The sequence below is a fragment of the Canis lupus genome, chromosome 27, assembly GCF_003254725.2.
Source record: "Canis lupus dingo isolate Sandy chromosome 27, ASM325472v2, whole genome shotgun sequence".
NCBI classification, from domain to species: domain Eukaryota; kingdom Metazoa; phylum Chordata; class Mammalia; order Carnivora; family Canidae; genus Canis; species Canis lupus.
The window spans coordinates 733,219-756,803 of NC_064269.1; the positions used below are offsets into that span (position 1 = coordinate 733,219).

Genomic DNA, 23,585 nt, shown 5'->3' on the forward strand with positions numbered 1-23,585 from the left:
AGGTGAGTGGGGCATCGGCCTCAGCAGAAACATGCCCACCCCTCCCCCAAGGCCACTTCCCTAGGTCAACCCCACACGGAAGACCTGGGACCCGCACTGCCCCTCCCCACTGGCCTTCCCTCCTGCCGCGTCTTCAAATACCTCTGATTTCTCCTCTATATTCCAACTACCACGGTTGCCCGATGCCAGATCGCCCGGGTCTCAGCCCCAGCCCTCCCACTGCAAAGCCTGCCCAGGTGGGAAAGAGGAGCTCCTTCAGCCTCTGGCGAATCTCAGCCTCTGTCCCAGCTTCCGTGCAAGGCCCTCCAGGGGTTGGGTGAGGCTGGAAAGCAGAAGGCAGGTTGAGGGGGATGGACAGGGTGGAGCCGGGCCGAGGCAGCACTCACATTCCCTTCCCTCTCACTCTTCCCTCTCCAGCTTCAACTCTCTCTCCTCCTGTCTTTCAACCTCCTTTTCTCATTTTCCTGTAGCGATCCTATACGATGACATCCATGATATTAAAGATGAAACTGGGATCCCTGGGTGGTGCAGCGGTTTGGCGCCTGCCTTTGGCCCAGAGCGTGATCCTGAAGACCTGGGATCAAATCCCACGTCGGGCTCCCGGTGCATGGAGCCTGCTTCTTTCTCCCTCTGCCTGTGTCTCTGCCTCTCTCTCTCTCTCTCTGTGACTATCATAAATAAACAAAAATTAAAAAATAAATAAATAAATAAAGATGAAACTAACTTGGGGCCAAAACTATAATGGGAAACTGCAAAATGATGCCCAGAAGCACCAGGCTTTAGCACAGTAGCATTAAAACCTTAAAAAAAAAAAATTAATTTAATTTAAAAACAAAACCATCAAAAAAATAAAATTTAATTTAATTTAATTTAATTTAATTTAATTTAATTTAATTTAATTTAATTTAATTTAAAAAAAAAACAAAACCATCGGGACGCCTGGGTGGCTCAGCTTCCAGACTGCACCTTCCGCAGAGAGCTCCCAGAAAGTTCTTTGACTCACACCCACCCCCTCACCCTTGTCCGCAGGGGCTGAGCCTCAGTTTCCAAGCTGGTTGCCGTCGTATTCCCCATTTTCCCTGCCCACTGACATTGTACCACAGGCCAGAAGGTTGAGTAAGACTCTGTCCACAGCCCTGGAGTTGGCACTAGGGTGCCCTGCTGGAACCCGCAGGCCACTTGCCCCTACATTCCATGGGGGACTTCTGACACCTGGAGCATTACACCCCCCTGTTCCCCACCCTTCGGACTTACCAAGAGTTGGAAAAGCCACCCAACCCCAACCAGCCCCAGGACTAGCATTCTCTCACGTGGAGTAGGAGAAAAATCGAGTCATCGAGGTCACTGGCTCTGTGGGGAATTCAGTGCGCCTACCAAAGGGATTTTTCTCGAATGCCCCCTTGAAGGGGGGGGAGATGCTCTCACCATCCTCCAAGTCAAGTAAGGAGCTATAGGAATCACTCATAGGGATCCCTGGGTGGCGCAGCGGTTTGGCGCCTGCCTTTGGCCCAGGGCGTGATCCTGGAGCCCCGGGATCGAATCCCACGTCGGGCTCCCGGGGCATGGAGCCTGCTTCTCCCTCTGCCTGTGTCTCTGCCCCCCTCTCTCTCTCTGTGACTATCATAAATAAATAAAAAAAGTTAAAAAAAAATTTAAAAAAAAAAAAAAGAATCACTCATAGACCGGAGGTTCTAGTCTAAGGGGACCTTCTCTGGATGGGTGCTTGCTCCAAACTGACCTGGAGCTGCCCGGGCTGGAGCACAGAAGGACAGCTCGGGGGACAGCCTGTGTCCCCAGGGAGAGCGGGAGGCTACAGTACTATAAACAACGACCCAAAGCATAAAGTCTCAAACACATAAGTTTGCATCTTTCTCACGTATCAGATTTTTATATATATATAAATTTATTTTTTATTTGTGTTCGATTACGTTATCAGATTTGAGGGAAGAGGGCAGTGGTCAGTCTTTTCCGTGTCGTCATTTAGGGACTCAGGCTGGCAACCGTCCTGCCAACTTCAAGACCTGCCATCAAGGCCATGCTGTCATCTCCATCATTCCAACTGCAGAAAACTAGAAGGAGCGTGCGACTGATTGCTTGCAGGTTTGTCTGGGCGACACTAGCAAACGATACGGGTCGTCGGCAAGAACTCAGTGTCGTGGCCGCCCTTACCCGCAAGGGTTGGGAAACGTCTCGCGGGAAGACGATCAGATGACAGTCGTGTCCCTGTGGCAGCTTCTGCCGTCGGGCAGCGTCAACAACAGAAGTGCCTGCTTCTCACCTGAGACTTGTCGGGGCAGGAGGTTTCCCCTGGGAGGCCCTGGAGGAGATGCAAGAGGACACTCCCGCCTCAGCCTCCGGAGCCTTGGGAGGGCAGGGAAGAGAACTGGGAACGTCCCGGTGCGCTCGTGGATGCACTTGGAGCAGCGGTCGAGGCCCAAGAGTCTCCTGGAGGGTCCCAGGCCAGGAGGCAGGGGGCAGCCCCTGGGAGGGAGCTGGGCCGTGGCCCCCGGCAGGGCCCCCGGGAACGCCGCTTGTTGACGGGTCCCACGGCCACAGCAGGAGCCAGGGGAGGCTGAACACCATCCCCTTGGGGACCGTCACCCCCTGCATCCGCAGAAGTCCCTAGAGGAGCAGAGGAGCAGAGGAACGGAGGCTGCGCCGGAGGCTGAGGACCCTGCCCTGCGCTAAGGTCGACCAGTTCCCTCAGAAGACCTCGGCCCGCCCTGCCCCAGCTCCTGAGACTCAGGGCCGCCGCCTTCCCCTCTCGCGTCGCTCCAGCTAAGCATCTGCTGGGGAAAGAGCAGGAGGGAAAGTCTTGAACTGGAAGGACTCTTGGCAACCGAAAGACACTGAAACACAACACGTCGAATCGGCTCAATAGGTCCCTACAACGTGGGAAAGGGAGGCTTGGAAGGAAGCACTGTTTGCAGAAGAAGAAAACGCCGCCGGATCCTGGCGAGTGACTTAACTGCTGTTCCCAACGACAAGACTAACCCACGAGGACCGGGATCTGCTGTCATGGAAATAGTCCAGGGCTGGACGCCCGGCAAAACGCTCCAAAAGCTCAGGAAAACACAGACAAAGGGACACGGGAGTGACAGGACGAGCGCGGCCAGACGCAAACACCTGAGGCCTCCAGCTCCCGGGGCGCCTACGGAGAGTCTGCAAAGACTCCGCACTATTTTTTGCAAATTCCCTGTAAGTCTGAAGTCATGTCAAAACAGAAAGTAAAAATACCACATGAAATGTAAAGACGGAGGAGGAGGAGGAGGAGAAATAAATAAGCGAGGCGATTTCACATGGAAATCCAGATCCCCTTCTCCCTGGGAGAGGTTGGATGCCTGGCAGGGTCAGCTCGAGGGGGGCAGCCGAGCGCTCCGGCTCCGCTCCTACCCCTGAGGTCGGGGACGCGTCGCTTGTCCTTGCACTGTTGCCTGCCTTGCGTAGACAAGCAGGACACGAGAAAAGAGCCATTGGCGACAGAGTCAGCGTGGACGTCAGCTGCCCTAGAAGATGAGACATCATCACAGAAGGTAGCTTTTCACCCACGGACATGAGCTGCGCCCCTTTTCTTTACTCTCCATACCCAATTCTCTGCTAGGCCGTAAAACCCGGGGTCACATTTCCTCTGGGCCCCCGTTAGAAAATACTGACATTCTCCTATAGAACAGATGTCCGCACCTTCCGTCTCACGCCCGCTTATGTCAATACCTGCTTCGTTAACTCAGGAGGCCACGCGGAGGATTAGAAGAGGAAAAGGGCGGAGCGGTGACATTTGAAAAGACCCTGCTCCGTGACAGCTCTGGTGTCGATGCCAAAGCTCTCATTTCCTCTTGGAAAAGACTTGTGTAAATAATCAGTTTGCTCCTGCTGGGTTTTTCCGATGTGCTCGTGGAAACTGGGCTCTAGAGTCCGAGCCTGTCCTACTATCGTGTATACACGGACACATCCCAGGGCACTGATACAGTCAAAACTCTCTGCTGACCCTCAGGGTCTCCCCATCACGCTCGGGCCGCCACCCCCCCCCCCAGGTCAATGCTAAGTCCTATCCCTGGGGTGATTCAATGCACCCCTCTTCTTCACCTACTGGCCACCATCAGATGCCACATAAATCGTAACGATCAAATTACACAGGGGGGTAGTGGGCGACCAGTTACATTAACCGGTTCCCACCCACCACGTTGGGAGTCGACCAGCTGCCCGAAGTGACTGTCGTCTTACCTGGAAGTCAAGGATGGATGAAGCAGAGCTAAGGAGGGCCCGAAAGGACCCGCTCCTCATGCCTGTGGTGTCCCACCCTATCAGCTTTCTCTTCCTTTATCTCAAGAGGAGACTAATGCCCTGAACCCCGGCACCTACACGCCCTCGTGTTATAAACCTCCTGATACCCCCTTTCCACACCAACCTCCAGAGCAGCCTTGAGGCGGAAAAGCCTGCAGGACCACTCGGGGCCTAGGGAAAGCCAACACCGAGCAAATGTAGAACCACAGACTGGTATCCGGGACCCAATTCTCCACCCACCGGCGCCTCAATGGGCTCCTGTTCCTACTTGACCTCATTCTACTTAGCACTTAGCACCAGCCTGAGCCAAACCCACCCAGAAAGAGGAGCCCTCTGCAAACTACGAGTATCCCACACATCTGCCTAGAAACGTATCGTCTCAAGAAATGCTTAGCTGTGCATTATCTTACCCAATCTCCATCGCCAGTCCTCCACCTAGGAGCTGTAACTCCTGGATGGCAAAGGAAAACCCTAAAGTCCTTCAGGGCAGGACCACGTACTGCCCTATGTCTAATGACAAAGCCAGAACTTGAAACCCCGGCCTCTCGAATCCCAGCTCAAGGAAGGAAGAAATCCCAAGCCAAAGAGAATTGTCTGCTTTTCTGGACTGTTCACACCATGGGTCAGCTCCCCACTTGAAGGGAGAACCAAGTTCCAAATTGGGGGAACCACCATGGTCCTGGAATCACAAGATCCCGTCAGAAATGTGGGCTCCCATCAGTAGGGCCTGAAGATGGAGGTTGACGGGACCCACGTGGAGTTTGGGGAGCTCCCCCTGGCAGGTAGATAATGGCTCCGAGAGCAGGGGACAAGTCTAAAGAAGTCACTTGTGCCCCCAAAGCTGTCCCCTCAAGAGGAGGAAGGAGCCATGGACTCAGTCCCCAAATAGTGTGGCCTCCTGGGGAAGGAGGTGTTGGGGAAACCCTCAAGGCCCCCACTGAGTCCTGTGCGCATCAAGGCAAGACGTAGACAACGTGACCTCCCAGACCCACCCAACCTCCTCCTGGGAAGCTGCCGGTCCTCCCGAAACCCCCGACAGACGCATTCCAGAATTTCCCCCAGAAGAAAACTGGCTCTGCACCGGGTCCCTGAGACCTCAGAGACGGGACCCGTAGGGCAAGTGGGACGAAGAAGAAAGGAAGGAGGAAAAGGACGGCTGGAAGTCGGCAGCGGAAGGACCTCCCGGCACGGATGCCAGGTGGCCACCGGCCCCACCTAGCCCGTGTTGGCTCAGCGCGTGACAGTTTGGGGAAGAAGGGGAGGAGGAGGACACGGAAGTCACACGCCTCCCAACTGGGTTCCCATTGGCCCTTGGGATCCTTAAAAGGGCCCGGCAGCCCCATCACGGGCATTCTCGGACCCTCTGAGGATTCTGTGGGTGCAGCTCCCGCGTCGTCCCACAGCATGAGATTCTCGGCTCTCCTCTGGCTGGCGGCTCTGGCGGGGGCCCTGGTCTCTGCCGGTGAGTACGGCCGTCCCCCTGCAGCACCCCGGAGCCCCGACACCCCGGGGCTTACCTCCAGGCTTCGTTCCTCTCTGATTCTCCCAGCGGGGTGCTGGCTCCTCCTGCCCCTGCCAGGGACTGACCCCTGCCGCCAGCTTTCTACCCGCAGGCCCTTTACTCCCCGGGTGGGGACCCAGGAGCCCCCCGGCTGTGCCTGGTCTCCCGGTTCATCTCTTCACGCGCCGTCCTTTGCCACTGTGCTCCGGCCACCTGGCCTTCCTGTGGGGCTTCCGGGCCACGCACACAGCTGGGCGGGTTGTCCCCTTGCACAAGAGCACCAGGCAGGAAGCAGCGGGGGCCGAAATCCAGCCCATACTCCGCGTGCCCGTGGCCTTGGGTCTCAGGATGCCTCTTTCGGAGAAGAGTCCAAAAAGCACTATTCAGGCCGGGACGGCCCTGCTGCTCCTCGAACCCGGGGACCTTCCTTCTTGCCCGTGGCCTTGGGTCTCAGGATGCCTCTTTCGGAGAAGAGTCCAAAAAGCACTATTCAGGCCGGGACGGCCCTGCTGCTCCTCGAACCCGGGGACCTTCCTTCTTGCTCTTGCCTCTGCCTGGAGTCCTTTCCCCTCCCTGTCCCCTCCCCGCAGCCAACCCCGAGTGTCCCCGGCCCGATGCTGTCTCATCCGTCACATGTCAGTGTAGATGGCAATTCCTCAAGAAAAGCCTTCCATGCAAATGTAGGAAAACTTAGACCCCTTATCACACCCCTCTGTGCTTGCCCTTCCGGCACCATCACGCTGTGACCCCGTGACTATGTCCTGGAGTGGGAGCTGGGTCAGGGCGGGGTCTTCCCACGTCCTGGGCACTGAACCCCCCTCCACTTAGCAGAGAGCTTGGCATGAACATCGTGCTGAAAGGATAAAGAGAATGAGGGCTTGGGTCCGAGCCCAGAAACCATTCAGGCATGACCCACGGCCCCTGCGCTGTCCCGTCTGCCAGGGGGGCCCTGAGTGCCTCCAAGCACTGCCGGTTCCCCGCGGGGATCTCAGGCCATCCTCACAGGCCAGAGGCAATGGGGAGAACCGGCTTCCAACAGCCGTAGGACGTAGGACGGGTCAAACACCAGAAAGACCGCCCCTGTGGATCCGCCGATGGGCGAGTAGGACCAGGAGGGAAGCGTGTCTCCTTGAGCCCACAAACTCTCCCAAGGGCCAAGGATAAGGCGCGGGAGGCGGGATGGGCTCGCGTGGGTCAGGTTCAGTCCTCACGGCCGCCTCTTTCTCCCACTGCAGAAGGTGACTCCTCAGATCCTGCCCCAGGGGCTGTGGCCGGTGAGTCCTTCCCTCCCTTCGGGCTCTGCCTTCAAGGGGAGAGGCCAGCACCCGGGATGGGGTGGAGGCCGGAGGCGAGGGAAGGGCCCCGGCAGGGTGCACACTGCTAGCTCATCATCGTCGCCCTCACAGGCAGGAGGAGCCCTGGAGGCGTTCACGGGGGCACCGGCCCCACCGTGAGAGCTCCCCCCACCCCCACCCCCACCCCCGTGACCTCTTCCCGTGCAGGCCGCACCTCCTGGGACCGTCCTGCTGAGGGTTAGGGGCTCCCTGCAGGGGTTGGAGGCGGGGGCACTCAGCCCCAGCAAGGCCTCGAGGGTAGAGACCTTACCGGACCCGGGGCCGGTGCATCGGTGCATCGTCGGTGTCCCGGGGCCCTGCCGCTCCTTCCAAGCTAGGACACGCTCTGACTTTGCTAAAATCAACAAATTGCACTGTCTGCAGCCGACCCCGGAGGCTCGACACCCGCCGCGGACCCCGCTGCGCCCCAAAAGGCGGCCCAGGAGCCCGAGGGCTCTACCCCGCATGGAGAGGACCAGAGCCCACTGAGTGAGCTTCTCCGTCTGAGGGCAGGCGACAGCCCAGAGGGGTGTCGGGGGGCCGCTGGCGCTTGGCCCATGGAGACGAGCCTGGGGACAAGCACAGCGGGGGGCGCACGTGCACCCCGACCCGGAGCTCTGCGGGGTGGCTTGCAGCCTGCGTGGTTTCTCCCCCGGCCCCCCCTTCCCCGCGGGGAAGAGCGACCACGTCTCGTGAGGGGCGGGAGGGGAAAGCGGGAGTTTTCTGCTAAAGTCATTCTTCTGCTCCCCAATTAGAATCCCTGGTAAGCAGAGGTCTCACGCTCGCGGGACATGGCCTAGAAGGAGCAGAAAAAAGGCTGGATAAGGGACGTCAATTCAGGAAAAATCTTTATGACCGTGAGTGCATCCCAGGGCAAAGCCTTGTGGGAACAGGAGCACCCGGCACCCGGCATCGGGGCCCCTGCAGCCGCCCCCCCCCCCCCCGGAAACTTCCCTCTTTCAAAAGTCTCCAGTTTCTCATCCACACTCGAGCCATGCGGTTGCATGATGCCAGGTTGCACCTGGGGTCTGAGCTGCAGCCTGAGATCCTGCCCAGGTGGGGAAGGGGGGTCCCGGGGGCCGCGTGAGGTTGGAAAGCAGAAGACAGGGCTGAGGGCGATGCACAGGGTGGAGCCGGGGCCGGGGGGCCCCTGGGCCGCATCCCAACCTCTGCATCCTCCTAGGTGGAGCCGAATTTGGACGAAATCTGAAAAAGCTTGTTCCACAATTCAATTAGATGGAGTCTGAGACGCCGAAGAGGAGGGGTCCCAGGACTCCAGGCCTCAGCTGCGCCGCAGCCCCAGGTGATTAAACTAAAGCATCCCACTCGCCTGTGTCTGTGCTCTGTGGGGTGGGCCCCGGGGAGACGGAGAGCGGAGCCCTCCCCAAAGCCCAGAGGCCGGGCGGCGAGCCCTTTAGCCCACGCAGAGCCACGGCCACACGCGCTGGGCCTCTTCCCCAGTCCAACCCCTCACTGCGGCGCCCAGTGACATTCGGGTGTTTCCAGAAATCAAACCAGTCTCCAAAGCAGCAGGATTTGTCCTTGGGAAGACGGTCAAAGCCTGAGTCACCCTATTAAAGCCACATTCTGGTGCCCCCTTGCCCTCCACTCACACCTTCTCCACCGCCACGGCCACGGCCACGCCCGTAGGGTCGGGTCAGGAACATAAGGAGCCGCCTAGAGAGGCCAGCTGGACCCGGGACAGGGATGCACGGGCTCCTCCTGCACCCCTGCTTCCCTCCCCCGAGCCAGGACCGCCCGTCACGCGCTGCACCCCGCGAGCTGCGGAGGAGCCCGGCCACCTGCCCCCGGGCCTCTGCCCGAGTTGGCACCCCAGATCCCGCAGCCCAGCCCCTCATGGCCCTTCCCCACCCTGCCCGACACCCCTCCCGCGGCCCTGGAGGCGAGCGCATCCGACCTGGACCCGGTTTTATTATTTTTTTAAGATTTTTTATTTATTTATTCATGAGAGACACAGAGAGAGGCAGAGACCCAGGCAGAGGGAGAAGCAGGCTCCATGCAGGGAGCCCGATGCGGGACTCGATCCCAGGTCTCCAGGGTCACACCATGGGCCAAAGGCAGGTGCCAAACCTCTGAGCCCTACAGGGAGTCCCTAGACCCAGTTTTAAATGAAAAAAGGAAGGCATGTCCCTTCTCCGTGACCCCTCCACGACCGCACACCCTCCAGTCGGAGGCCCCCCAAGTGCCGATTCTAATCACCACTGGGTCAGCCACTCCCCACCCCCGTAGACTGCCACCCTCTTTCTGTGTCCCCAAAAATGATTCTGTGGAAGCCCGAACCCCTGGCACCTCGGGAGGTGACCTTATTGGAAATCGGGTCCTTGCAGCTGTAAGGAGCGAAGTCCTACCGGGCGGTGCGGGGCCCCTCGTCCAATGTGGCCATCGTCCTTCTATGAGAGGAGCTTGGACCCCGATCGCCCGAGAGGCGACGGCCACGAGACAGTGGGCTCAGGACCGAGGGTGGCCAGCAGGCCCTAGAAGGGGGCAGCACGATTCAGAATCGTCCATTCGGCCTCACGGCGGGAAACCCTGGGCAGCTAACACACGCTCCCAACCCCAAACCCATCCTCCCGTCAGCTCCCGGCTTCATCCTATAACCAGAAGCTCAGAGTCTGTGACCCCGGGCCTCATTGCCCCGCCTCCCAGGCTCTGGCAACCCCCATCCCCGCTCTGTTCCTACAAGCCGGAGGTTTCCGGATCCCACCGAAGCGGAATCCTACAGTCCTTGTCTTTCTCCGACTTCTCTCCCTTAGCGTGAGGCCCTCAGGCTCCACCCACGCGGACGCAAAAGGCAGGATTTCCCTTTTCCTTGTGGCTGAATAACATCTGCCACGTTGACACGCGTGTCCTAGAGCTTTCACGGCACAAACCTTTCACCACCTTCGGTACATGTGTTCCTTTTTTTTTTTTTTTTTGTACATGTATTCCTGAGTATTTTTGTTATTTTTGTTCCTTCTTTTTTGTTTTGTTTTTTTGTTTGTTTTTTTTATTTTTTTTAATTTTTGTCCTTTCTGATGCTATCGTAAACAGCATTGTTTTCTTAATTTCTCTTTCTGATAGTTTGTTCTAAAAAAAAAAAAAACTTTTTTAACCAATTACCCCTTCACACATCTTGAGGCTAGCATCTAGACATTTTTTTTATTTTAATTGATTTTATTTTTTTTAAGTAGGCTCTGCACCCAACGTGGGGCTCAAACTCACGACTCCGATACCAAGAGTCGCAAGGTCCACTGACTGAGCCAGCCAGGCACGCCGAGATATATGATTTTTTTTAAGATTTGTTTATTTAAAAAAAAAGATTTTGTTTATTTATGAGAGAGAGAAGCAGAGACACAGGCAGAGGGAGAAGCAGGCTCCCTGCCTGCGGGGAGCCCGATGCGGGACTCGATCCCAGGACCCCGGGGTCACGCCCTGAGCCCAAGGCAGATGCTCAACCATTGAGCCACCCAGGGGCCCCATATATAATTTTTTTCAATTTAAAGTAATTTAACATACAGCGCAGCACTGGTTTTGGGATCAGAATCCAATGATCCGTCACCCACATCCGACACCCGGTGCTCATCCCGAGCGCCCCTCTTGGTGCCCGTCACCCACTCAGCCCGTCCCCTCACCCACCTCCCCTTCAGCGACCCTATGGTTTGTCTCCCTCTCCGTCTTTATCTTATTTGATGTTTCCTTCCCTCCTCCTATGTTCTCCTATTCTGTTTCTTAAATTCCACATACGAGTGAAATCCCACGCTGTTTGCCTTGCTTTGACTTATTTCACTTGGCATCATACCCTCTAGTCCCACCCACATTGTTGCAAACGGCAAGATCTCTTTCCTCGGGGCGGCCGAGCACTGTTCCCCCGCACACGCACACGCACAGCCCGTCTCCGTCCGGGCATCATCGCTCCAGGGACTTCGGGCTTCTCCCGTGACCTGGCGGCTGCCGACAGCCCTGCGACAGGCGCGGGTGCGCGTGCCCCTTGCAATCAGCACTTCTGTGTCCTTTGCGTAAACACCTAATGGTACACTTGGTAGGTCTCACGGTAGCTCTATTTCTGACTTTTTAGAGGAAACTCCCGACTGCTTTCCAGAGTGGCCACGCGAGCCTGCGTTCCCAGCGACAGCCCCTCCCCTCCAGGCCCCCGCCGCCACCTGCTGTTCCCCGAGTCGCTCATCTCAGGCTTCCCGACAAGCACACGGGGCCACCTCCTCGTGGTTTTGGGCCGTAGGTCCCTGGTGATGAGAGATGCTGAGCATCCCTTCGTGTGCCCGTAGCCATCTGGATCTCTTCTCTGGAAAAGGGTCTATTCACGTCTTCTGCCCATTTCTTAACTGGATTATTATGTGTGTTGAGTTTGATAAATTCTTCATCGATTTTGTTTTGTTTTGTTGTTTTCCTACATTTTTTAATTTAAATTCAATTTACCAACATACAGAATAACACCCAATGCTCATCCGGTCCAGCGCCCCCCTCAGTGCCGGTCCCCCAGTCACCCCGTTCCCCCGCCCACCTCCCCTTCCACAACCCTTTGTTTTTCAGAGTTAGGTGTCGCTCGTGGCTTGTCTCCCTCTCTAATTTTTCCCACTCATTTTCCCTCCTTTCCCCTATCATCCCTCTATTTCTTCTATTCCCCGTATGAGTGAAACCATATGATGATTGTCCTTCTCCGACTGACTCCCTTCACTCAGCTAATCCCCTCCAGTTCCATCCACGTCAAAGCCAGTGGTGGGCACCCGTCCTTTCTAACGGCTGCGGAATATTCCATCGTATATCACACGTCTTCTTTACCCATTAGTTCCTTATAGATTTTAGATCCTCTGATGTCATCTGCAAATATCTTCTCTCATTTCGTAGGTTGCCTTTTAGCTTTGTTGACTGTCTCCTTCCCCATGCAGAAGCTTCTTTTTCTTGACGACGCCCCAATAGTTCATTTTTGCTCTTGTTTTCCTTGCCTCGGGAGACGCGTCTAGTAAGAAGTTGCTGAGGCTGAGGTCAAGGAGGTTGCTGCCTGTGTTCTCCTCTAGGGTTCTGACGCTTTCCTTTCTTACATTGAGATCTTTCATCTATTTTGAATTTTTTTTTTTTTTATTTTTTGTATATGGTGTGAGAACCTGGTCCAGTTTCTGCGTGTGGTTGTCCAGTTTTCCCAACACCATTTGTTGAAGAGACTGTCTTTTTCCCACTGGATGTTCTTTCAGACTTTGTTGGCGATTAGTAGACCTTAGAGTTCGGGGCCCATTTCTGGGTTCTCCGTTCTGTCCAACTGCTCTGTGTGTCTGTTTTTGTGCCAGGACCACACCGTCCTGATGACTCCAGTTTTGTAATAGAGTTTGAGGTCTGGAATTGCGATGCCTCCTGCTTTGCTATTCTTTTTCAACAACATTTTTGGCTAATCAGGGTCTTTTCTAGTTTCCATACAAATTTTAGGAGCATGTGTTCTAGCTCTGTGGAAAAGGCTGGTGGCATTTTTACAGGGATTGCATTAAGTGTATAGATTGTTTCGGGGTAGGTAGAGACATCTTAACGATATTTGTTCTCTCGATCCATGAGCACGGAATGTTTTTCCATTTCTTTGTGTCTTCCATTTTTTTCATGAGTGTTCTATAGTTTTCAGTGTACAGATCTTTTACCTCTTTGATTAGGTTTATTCCCAGGTATCTTATGGGTTTTGGTGCAATTGTAAATGAGGTCAATTCCTTGCTTTCTCTTTCTGTATGTTGACTTTATGTGCTGTGACTTTGATGAGTTCACGTATCAGTTCTAGCAACGTTTGGTGGCATCCTCCGGGTTTTCTATATAGAGAATCATGTTGTCTGCAAATAGTGAATGTTTGACTTCGTCGTTGCCCATTTGGATGCCTTTTATTTCTTCGTGTTGTCCGACTGCTGAGGCCAGGACTTACAGGGCCGTGCGGAACAACAGTAGTGAGTGGACATCCCTGGCGTGTTCCTGACCTTAGGGGAAAAGCTCTCAGTTTTTCCCCATTGAAGATGATGTTAGCTGTGGGTCTTTCATATATGGCCTTTATGATGTTGAGGTATGTTCCATCTATCCCTACTTTCCTGAAGGTTTTTATCAGGAAAGGATGCTGTATTTTGTCAAAGGTTTTTTTCTGCATCTATATTGAGAGGCTCAGATGGTTCTTGTCCTTCCTTTTATTAATGTGGTGCATCACATTGATTGATTTGCGGATGTTGAACCACCCCTGCAGCCCAGGAATGAATTCCTTTTTTTTTTTTAAGATTTTATTTATTTATTCATGAGAGACACAGAGAAAGAGAGAGAAAGGCAGAGACACAGGCAGAGGGAGAAGCAGGCTCCATGCAGGGAGCCAGACACAGGACTTGATCCCAGGTCTCCAGGATCACGCCCTGGGCTGAAGGCAGGCGCTAAACCACTGAGCCACCCAGGGATCCCCAGGAATGAATTCCTGATCATGGTGAATAATCCCTTTAACAGTACTATTGGATTCAATTAGCTAGTGTCTTGTCGAGAATTTCTGTATCCACATTCATCAGGAATATTGGCCTTTAATGCTCCTTTTTAGTGCAGTCTTTGGTTTTGGAATCAAGGTAATGCTGATCTCATTGAATAAGTTTGGCATCTAGAACTTTTATTCAGGGTTTAAATAATTGCAAACGATGTATATTAACGTCTGTCATACAATCCGCATGGCTCACTACCTCACTAACTTCAGGTCTTTGTTCAAATACCACTTTTTCAGAGAAGCCTTTCCTGGCCAGCCCATCTAAAATTGCCACTTTCTTGGGGCGACTGGGTGGCTCGGTCGGTTAAGCATCTGCCTTCAGCTCAGGTCATGATCCTGGGGTCCTGGGATCAAGCCCCACATTGGCCTCCCTGCTCAGCGGGAAGAGTCTGCTTCTCCCTCTGCCCCTCCCCTCGCTCCTGTGCTCGTTGGCTCACTCTCTCTCCCTTTCATATAAATAAATAAAATCTTTAAAAAAGAAAGAAAAGAAATTGCCACTTTCCTCCCATATGTTCCCAACTTTATTTTTGTCCTTAGCACATCTTTTTCTTCTTGTCAGCTTTTTTTGAGGTATTATTTAATGCACCAAAAAAAATGGCACATATTCAATGTAAACATTTTGGCGAGTTTGGACATATGCATACACCCATGATACCATCCCACAATCAAGGTAATAAACATATCTCCAAAGGATTTCTTTTTTTTTTAAGATTTTATTTATTTATTCATGAGAGGCACAGAGAAAGAGAGGCAGAGACACAGGCAGGGGGAGAAGTAGGCTCCATTCAGGGAGCCCGATGCAGGACTCGATCCTGGGACTCCAGGGTCATGCCCTGGGCTGAAGGCAGATGCTCAACCGCTGAGCCACTGGGGCTGCCCATCTCCAAAAGATTTTTGTGTCCACTTGCCGTGTGTGTGCATGCGTGCATGTGTGTGTTAAGAGCACTTAGCATCTTAGCACTGGATCCACCCTCTTTACAAGCTAAGCGCATGGCACGGTATTGTTCACTACAGGCACCAGGCTGTAATGCAGGTCCCTAGAGTCTGCTCACCTTGCAGCCCTTCTCACCCTCTTGTATCCTATGTAATTTACTCACCTGCCTGTTTTCTTCACCAGAATGTAAGCACTGTGAGGACAGGGGTTTCCGTTCTTCTCACTGATATAGCCCCAGTGCCTAAAACACTTTCCAGAACGTAACAGGCTCTCAATACATATTAGCCGAAAAATTGAATGAATTGCCACTTTCACCTGCCTCTCCATTCTCATCCTGTGAAATCTATTTGTCCATCCTCTAGTTTTGTGCAGGTCTCAGCCTATCGGTAACCCACGTGGAGCCCTTGTGCTTCTTATTATGATTGCAAGATGCCCGTCGGCAATAACATCGTGAAACTTGGAAGACGAATCAAAGCTTTCTGACTTATGAAACCTGAAAATGCTGGGCCACCCAGCAAGGCCGTGGGGAAGAAAGAGCATGCAGGCCTGGGGGTCTGCTTTTACTGGGGTCAAGGGTGGGGACCTAGGGCTTCATAGGCTCACTCTTCATTGGTGAACCTAAAATATAAGAGCGGGAATTTAAAGTCCTGGGACAGAAAACACCAGCTGCGCAAATGGTCCGTCATGGAACCCACGAGAGCTCTGAATCAGGAGCCTGGCGTGCGAGAAAGCAGGCTCGCTCTCTGTGTAGCCCGGTGCCTGGCAACGTGCGTGTTGGAGACAATCCTCTTGGAAGCGGAAGCCTCCTGGAGGTGATGCTGCGCCTGTCAAAGCTTACGTCGGGCACTTGCATGACGAGAAAGAGAAAACCCAACCCTCGGGGGTTTACACTATACGTCCCTAGTCTCAGACCACTTTTGGCACCTGTGCTACATCTTCACCAGACAGGAAGCTGGGGGAGGCAGGTCTGGATCCAGGAGCCATCCCGGTGTCTCCAATACTCTGTAGGTAAGAGACGCTTAGCAGGGGGTCTGTGTAGCAAACGGGGAGTCGGGGAGTCATGTAGGAGCCAACCCCGGAGGCCCGGACCCGCACACAACGTTCCTCCCATCTTCTGCACTAACACCCGCTCCCCCGACTCTGGGGGCACCTGCCTTCCAGCACCCCCACCCAGCCCAGGTCCTCTGGCCCCACAGGGGAAGAAATCTCAAGGACCTCACATCCAACCCGAGGTGCGTTTGGAGGCGCAGTGATCACGACAAGCCTGATGCAGGGGACCAGCTTCCCCAGACGCCGTGTCAGAGAACCTGCAGCCCAGATGGAGCCTCCTCAGCCCCGGAGAGTGTGGCCTCGCAGAGGAACACGCGCAGGCAGCCGCCCCTCGTGGAGAGACCTGTCCACCCCAGCACGGTCACCTGGCTTGCGGGGGTGGGTCACCTGGCTTGGGGGGAGTGGGCCACCTGGCTTGGGGGAGTGGGCCACCTGGCTTGGGGGAGTGGGTCACCTGGCTTGGGGGTGGGTCACCTGGCTTGGGGGGTGGGTCACCTGGCTTGGGGAGAGTGGGCACCTGGCTTAGGGGAGTGGGTCACCTGGCTTGGGGGTGGGTCACCTGGCTTGGGGGAGTGGGTCACCTGGCTTAGGGGGAGTGGGTCACCTGGCTTGGGGGGAGTGGGGCACCTGGCTTGGGGGGTGGGCCATATGGCTTGGGGGGGTGGGTCACCTGGCTTGGGGGGGTGGGTCACCTGGCTTGGGGAGAGTGGGCCACCTGGCTTGGGGGAGTGGGCCACCTGGCTTGGGGGTGGGTCACCTGGCTTGGGAGGAGTGGGGCACCTGGCTTGGGGGAGTGGGCCACCTGGCTTGGGGGGAGTGGGCCACCTGGCTTGGGGGGTGGGTCACCTGGCTTGGGCAGGGTGGGTCACCTGGCTTGGGGGAGTGGCTCACCTGGCTTGCGGGGAGTGGGCCACCTGGCTTGGGGGGAGTGGGGCACCTGGCTTGGGGGGTGAGTCACCTGGCTTGCGGGGTGGGGCACCTGGCTTGGGGGGAGTGGGCCACCTGGCTTGGGGGAGTGGGCCACCTGGCTTGGGGGGTGGGTCACCTGGCTTGGGGGAGTGGGCCACCTGGCTTGGGGGGTGGGTCACCTAGCTTGGGGGAGTGGGCCACCTGGCTTGGGGGGTGGGTCATCTGGCTTGGGGGGTGGGTCACCTGGCTTGGGGGAGTGGGCCACCTGGCTTGGGGGGTGAGTCACCTGGCTTGGGGGGTGGGTCACCTGGCTTGGGGGAGTGGGCCACCTGGCTTGGGGGGTGGGTCACCTGGCTTGGGGAGTGGGCCACCTGGCTTGGGGGGAGTGGGCCACCTGGCTTGGGGGGTGGGTCACCTGGCTTGGGGGAGTGGGCCACCTGGCTTGGGGGGGTGGGTCATCTGGCTTGGGGGGTGGGTCACCTGGCTTGGGGGGTGGGTCACCTGGCTTGGGGGGAGTGGGCCACCTGGCTTGGGGGGTGGGTCACCTGGCTTGGGGGGTGGGTCACCTGGCTTGGGGGGTGGGTCACCTGGCTTGGGGGGAGTGGGCCACCTGACTTGGGGGGTGGGTCATCTGGCTTGGGGGGTGGGTCACCTGGCTTGGGGGGTGGGTCACCTGGCTTGGGGGGAGTGGGCCACCTGGCTTGGGGGGTGGGTCACCTGGCTTGGGGGAGTGGGCCACCTGGCTTGGGGGGGTGGGTCATCTGGCTTGGGGGGTGGGTCACCTGGCTTGGGGGAGTGGGCCACCTGGCTTGGGGGGGTGGGTCACCTGGCTTGGGGGGTGGGTCACCTGGCTTGGGGGGTGGGTCACCTGGCTTGGGGGGAGTGGGCCACCTGGCTTGGGGGGTGGGTCACCTGGCTTGGGGGAGTGGGCCACCTGGCTTGGGGGGGTGGGTCATCTGGCTTGGGGGGTGGGTCACCTGGCTTGGGGGAGTGGGCCACCTGGCTTGGGGGGGTGGGTCACCTGGCTTGGGGGGTGGGTCACCTGGCTTGGGGGGTGGGTCACCTGGCTTGGGGGGAGTGGGCCATCTGGCTTGGGGGGTGGGCCCGCACTGTCACTGCAGGGAAACCAGCCAAGGTGCATGCAGACCCATCTGCGTCCAGGTGGAAGGCTAACCACAGCTTTATACCTCCCCCCCCACTTTCGTGAAATGACCAAAATAATTAATAATAATAATAATCATTGTTTTATTAAAACAGGCTCATTTCCAGGTTTGTGGTTGTGTTACTGCTTCCTGGGGTTACGGATGGCTCATGTGCAGATAAGGATCATATTCTAAATAAATCATATACGAATTAATGGGGGAAAAAACGCTTAGTAGCATAATTCCAAATGTAAAGAGTGGGAGTAAAGACTCCTCTGCCAACGTCTCATCCCTGAAGCCAGCTGACTCGATCACCACAAAAACAATAAGCACAGATACGGAAGTTCCATTTTGGATGAAAACAGAAGGCACTACAACCCCGAAGAACGCTTTCGGTGAAGAAATCCTGCCAAGTTCCCTGAAACTGGAACCGAGCCGCGGGAGGATGTTGGCGCAGCCCCCGGAGGGCCGGCCCCGCGCAGCTGACCAGGCGCTTCTCTAAGGGACACGAGCACCGGGAGCAGCGAGCTCGAGAGCCCTGTTGGTAACCAGATCCGCCGTGTGTGCGCTTTCCGCTCCCGAGACACAGAACACCCAGCAAAGGAGGACATAAGTGAAGACAGCGCTCCTTAAAAATAGAAGAAAACTGGAGTCTCGCTGGGGGAGGGCGCCCCAGGAGCCGGGCGCTGGGTGTAGAGTTGCGGTTGTGCAAGATGGACAAGCTCTGCAGATGCCTTTCGCAACTACTGAAAGTAACACCAGTGATCTTACAGTGAAAGTGGTTTCTAAATTAAAAAATTATTTTTAAATGGGACGCCTGGGGGTGGCTCAGCAGTTGAGCACCTGCCTTCGGCTCAGGGCATGACCCTGGAATCCCGGGATCGAGTCCCACGTCGGGCTCCCTGCATGGAGCCTGCTTCTCCCTCTGCCTGTGTCTCCGCCTCTCTCTGGGTCTCATGAATAAATAAAAAGTCTTTAAAAAGTGGTTTCTATGGTAATTCTATGATATGTGTATTTTACCGCAGTCAAAAAATTAAAATTAAAAATAGAAAACTTTAATCTGTAGGTTGAACGGAAAAAATGGTTCAAAAAGACCAACGCTGGGTGGCTCAGTCGGTTAAGCATCTGCTTTGGGTTCACTCCAGGATCTCGGGGTCCTGGGATGGGGCCCCACGTCGGCTCCTTGCTCCGCGGGGAGCCCGCTTCTCCCTCTCCCTCGGAGCACGTCCCCTCCCCGCACCCCTGCTCCCGCTCACTTTCTCTCTCTCTCGCTCGCTCACTCTTCTCTCAGATAAATAAATCAAATTAAATTTTTAAAAAGACCAATGCTGAGAACTGGCCTAATACAATTCTTTATCTTTGAAGATAAAGAAAGGGTTGGTGGGCATTCGGGCAAAACTATCAACACATTCACTGAGGGGAAGAACATATTCCGGTTGCCTCCAGACCACACCAGCAAAAGACAGTGAAGAAATCCCGAAAGCAGGCAGCCTCGGTGGCGCAGCAGTTTAGGGCCGCCTGCAGCCCAGGGGGTGACCCCAGGGTCCTGGGATCAAGTCCCGCGTCGGGCTCCCTGCATGGAGCCTGCTTCTCCCTCTGCCTATGGTCTCTGCCTCTCTCTCTCTCTCTCTGTGTCTCTCATGAATAAATAAATAAAATCTTAAAAAAAAAAAAGAAAGAAATCCCTAAAGCCCTCGGTGGGGGGGATGGGGGGGAGTGAGACCCAAGCACTTTGTACTGAATCTAACTATTGTCCCAGGCTAAAGGCAACAAATATTTCCAGGATGCCAAATTCAGGGAATTTCACTCCTGGGAACCCTTTGCAGACACACTCTCAGACACGAACCCCAGCGAGCCAAGAGATAAACGGAGAAAATGAGGTAAAAGGATCAGCTGCGAGGGCTGCATCCATTTCAGCGCAAGAAGGAAGCTGAAGACGTCCAGGCCTTATGGTTACGGGGCAGAAGGCAAGTGCTGTCAACCAGGAGGACGTAACCGGAGGTCAGCGTGGGGAAGACGCGGGGGGAAAAGCAGGCGGGACTCAGCATAAATAAGCTGACACGCGTGACTTTTCTAGTCGGAGCATCAAGAACTGTTTTTAACCTGCTGAAGCAAGTAACAGAAGCGCGAAGGGAATCGCTGCAAGAAGTAATGATAATCCACGAAAGCCAGAGGGTAAAGAGAGGGGCGGCAAGCGGAAGCCGCCCGGGATCTTAACCGTGGCCGGCAGCGGGAATCAACACGGAACTGGGGACGTCATCTGAAGATACGGTTGTGACCATATAACCATGACCTTTACAAAGATCATCCCTACGGGACTGTGACCGAGCCATGAATGTCTTACGTTCTATCCGCAGAGCCACACGCGAGAGGGAAGAAAGAAACCCGGGTCGCACGGCGGAACGTACCTGAGGGACAGCGCTGAGGTGAAACCGGTACCGGGCGCACCTGCGCTACGAGGGGAGGGAAACTGCACGAGGCCCAGCGTTAAATGCAGAAGAGCCTCAGGCCGGCCCCAAGGCAACCCTGAGCTGCGAACGGTGGACTACGGGACAGATCCGCGACGAAGCCACTGTTTCATTTTGTCTTCCCCGCCACCTGGCCGCATTCCTGGCTTCCTCCCTGAATAATTCAGTGCAAAAGCCAGTGGCAGGCAGAGGCGGGCCAGACAGGCGCCCGCGTGGGCCGTGGGCCGGGGGGACTGGGGACAGCCCGAGCGCCGAGCTGGGTGGTGCAAGTGCAAAGAGATGAGGAGGGGGCCTGCCCCGGGGAGGCAGGGGGAAGGGGGGGCAGGGCCTGGCGTGGGGATCAGAGCCCAAGGGGGCGCAGAGGGGAGTCCACCTGCTGCGGGTGAGTGGGCCCGGACTCTCGGGGACCACACTGAAGCTGGACGCAACAGGAGCCGCGGTGTTCAGGGGCACCCGGGTGACCCAGTCGGCAGAGCCCCTGACTCCTAGCTTGGGCTCAGCTCGCGATCTCATGGGTCATGAGAGGCAGCCCCCCCCCCCCCCCCCCCCCGCCCCATGGGCTCCGCACTCAGCGGGGCTCTGCTCGGGACGCTCTGCCTCTGCCCCTTCCCCCACTCGTGCATGCTCCCACTCTCTGTCTCTCCCAAATAAATCAATGTTTAAAAGAGAAAAAGAACTCAGTTTTCAGGATATATACAAATAGATGTAGAAATCCACGTCGATGTAAACGGGCACGTGTTGTACGAACGCACCTACATACACGTACACAGGTAGGTCCATACACGCGCCTCGTCCCCCGCTGTGACCACGGAAGGGCCTGGAAGCACTGACGTCTCAAGAACATGGAGCACCCTGGACCCATATCTTTTTTTTTTTTTTTTGGATTTTATTTATTTATGCACAAGAGACCCAGAGAGAGAGAGAGGTGCAGAGACACAGGCAGAGGGAGAAGCAGGCCCCATGCAGGGAGCCCGACGGGGACTCGACCCAGGACCCCGGGGTCACGCCCTGGGCCGAAGGCAGGCAGATGCTCCACCGCTGAGCCCTCCGGGGGCCCCTAAAGCCCCGAATCTTTGTTCTAAATACCATGAAGGGAGCAGAGTTCGGAGAAATAGGACGACGTCGCGTCTGGAAGGCGTTCTTGGGCCACAAGAGGAAAAAGTGCTCAAAGAGGGGTGGAGACACGACGGAAGAACCCAGGGGCGAACCGGGAGGCTGGTGCACCCCCACTACCGCCGGCTTGTCACAGACTAACCACGTTTGATGGAGAAGAACGTTATAAAAGATCATAATAATAGTAACAAAATCATAATTCATTGGCGAAATAGGGAGTCGTGAGCCCGTAATGACATAAATGAATGCACGGACGGGGACTGGAGAAAGATTTTTCTTACAGCGGAATGACAGCGAATGAACGCAGAGGGAGGAATGAACTAGAAGATCCCCATGGGGCAGCCATCACCCAACCAGCAAGTCTCCCAGGAGGCGTCAATGAGGGGCTAGAGCCGACTGGTGACGGTTCGGTGAGGAGCAGGGCATTTGCGTGGCCTGGACCTTCCAACAAAATGCATATTAACCTCAAAGAGGGAAAAGCGTGGGGCGCCGCCGGGGTGGCTCCATCGCTGAGGCGACCGCCTGGGCTGGGTCATGAGCCGAGCCGGGATCTCCTTGGGCCCAGAGCCTGCCTTTCCCCACCCTCTGCTCCGCCCTCCCCGTTGCTGCTGTGGTGGGGAGGGGACAGCTAAGAGGGAAAGCCCTCGAGGCAGAGTAGCTTCCTCTTTTCCCAACCCTGGGCCTACAGGTGGGCCTACGATGTGCACCGACCACAGGTACGTCTGGAGAGCAGGGGTGCAGGGAGGAGGGCGCCTGGGGTCAGCGCAGCTGGGCCTCCCAGCAGCCTCCCAGTTGCAGATATTTGGCCATTCGGGACCTACAGAGAGGCCATATCCTATCCAGAGGGGCTGATCGTTACAGCACCTGCTGTGGGGCCCAAGGAAATAAGAAATAGGTTTCCAAACAGGAAATGGAGAAACGCATTCCTCAGTGCTTTATGCACAGTCACTCGATCAATCCTTGCAAAAAGGGACCAAAAGATGAGATCCCCATTTTCAGCTGAAGAACAAGAAGTAACGGGTTCTCACCGCTGTCGTTGGTGTGTCCTCCTGGAATCAGTTGGGGGGGGAGGGTGGCCACATGCACCTGCCCCCCAAGGCCTCCCAGCTGGGTCCAGATAGGGCAGATTCTCTGCGGTCACCTGAGTCCCCGCTGCTCAGGGCAACTCACCTGGAAGTGACAAAATAAGCACGACCTGGAGCACTGGGGGGGGGGGGGGGGGCAGGGCTCACAGGTGAGCATCCGCCTTGGGCCCAGGACATGACCCCGGGGTCCCGGGATCGAATCCCACGTTGGGCTCCCTGCATGGAGCCTGCTTCTCCCTCTGCCTGTGTCTCTGCCTCTCTCTCTCTCTGTCTCATGAATGAATAAATAAAATCTTTAATAAAATAAAATAAAATAAAATAAAATAAAATAAAATAAAGCACGACCTGGCCCCGTAAAATATCAAGTAACCCAAGTCTGGCAACCAAGCAATGCTCTAAATTTGAACCTAAACTTCCTCCTGATTTCAAAGAGTAACAAAGAGCAAAATGTAAATTTTGCTTTCACATTAATTAATTAAATGTAAATTTCCTTTTACATTAAAATGCAGGAAAATGAAAAGGCCAAAACTCTTCCCTTTCCAAGGTCCCCGTCTGCTCCTTCTCAGCCAGAAATTCTCACTGCAAAGGAAGCTAGCTCTGTCCACCGGCCTGGCCATCCCGGTCCTAAGGAATACCCGGGGGGCCACCAGGTCGGTCCTGCGTCTCCCTGGCCCGGCCTCCCCCACCGGGGAAAACCTCTGGGACCTCCTGGGATGGGCCGGAGCCGTGTCCTCCGCGTGGCCCCGGCTGTTGGGGGCATCAGGTCGGGTGTGAGGGAACGGGGCGGGAGGAGGGGGGGACACCACACTGTCCCTGGGAGCCCACGGCCCAGGCTGTGACTGATGGCCCCTCTCCAGGTCCGTCCTTGCAGAGCCGGTGCAACGGGGACACCTGTGCTTCTCCCCTGAACGTGTTCCGAGCGTAGCCCCCAAGATCCCAGCCTCTGTCCCCATAAAATCTCATCTTTTTCTCCAGCTCGGTCAGCACGACGACTTCTTCTCCTTCTTTCCCCCTCCCGCTGACAGTTCTCACCACCAGACCCAGGCTTGTCCCTCCCACGCACCCCGGGGCTCCTGGATTCCCTGGACCTGACGTCTAGAGACACAGACAGGAATCGTCCGTTTTCCTCCCATCCCTCTGGGTGTGTAGTAATCCCATTGGTGTTTCCCCCCACACCCGCGGGTTAATCCCGCTGCCGGCCTCTGAGGTCAGAGGTCAGGGTCGGCCTAACAGATGCACAACCCGGAGCCCACGAGAGAGGCCGCGTGGTAG

The 23,585-nt window shown here is 55.8% G+C and overlaps 1 protein-coding gene across 1 annotated transcript; it reads left to right on the forward strand.

Annotated features, from left to right (window-relative positions):
• Nucleotides 1–5,583: 5,583 nt before the first annotated feature.
• LACRT (lacritin) lies at nucleotides 5,584–8,441 on the forward strand. Its single transcript, XM_049102899.1, has 5 exons — nucleotides 5,584–5,743; nucleotides 7,018–7,056; nucleotides 7,501–7,605; nucleotides 7,872–7,973; nucleotides 8,300–8,441. The coding sequence occupies exons 1-5, from the start codon at nucleotides 5,686–5,688 to the stop codon at nucleotides 8,350–8,352; spliced, it is 357 nt and encodes a 118-aa protein (XP_048958856.1). The 5' UTR covers nucleotides 5,584–5,685; the 3' UTR covers nucleotides 8,353–8,441.
• The last annotated feature ends 15,144 nt before the right edge of the window (nucleotides 8,442–23,585 follow it).

Bases quoted from the DNA above. Each gene is read 5' to 3' on its own strand.
- LACRT (XM_049102899.1), top strand. From the start codon at position 5,686: ATGAGATTCTCGGCTCTCCTCTGGCTGGCGGCTCTGGCGGGGGCCCTG. The intron at 7,057-7,500 runs GTGAGTCCTTCC...CACTGTCTGCAG, and splicing joins TGCCCCAGGGGCTGTGGCCG to CCGACCCCGGAGGCTCGACA. The intron at 7,606-7,871 runs GTGAGCTTCTCC...CTCCCCAATTAG, and splicing joins AGAGGACCAGAGCCCACTGA to AATCCCTGGTAAGCAGAGGT.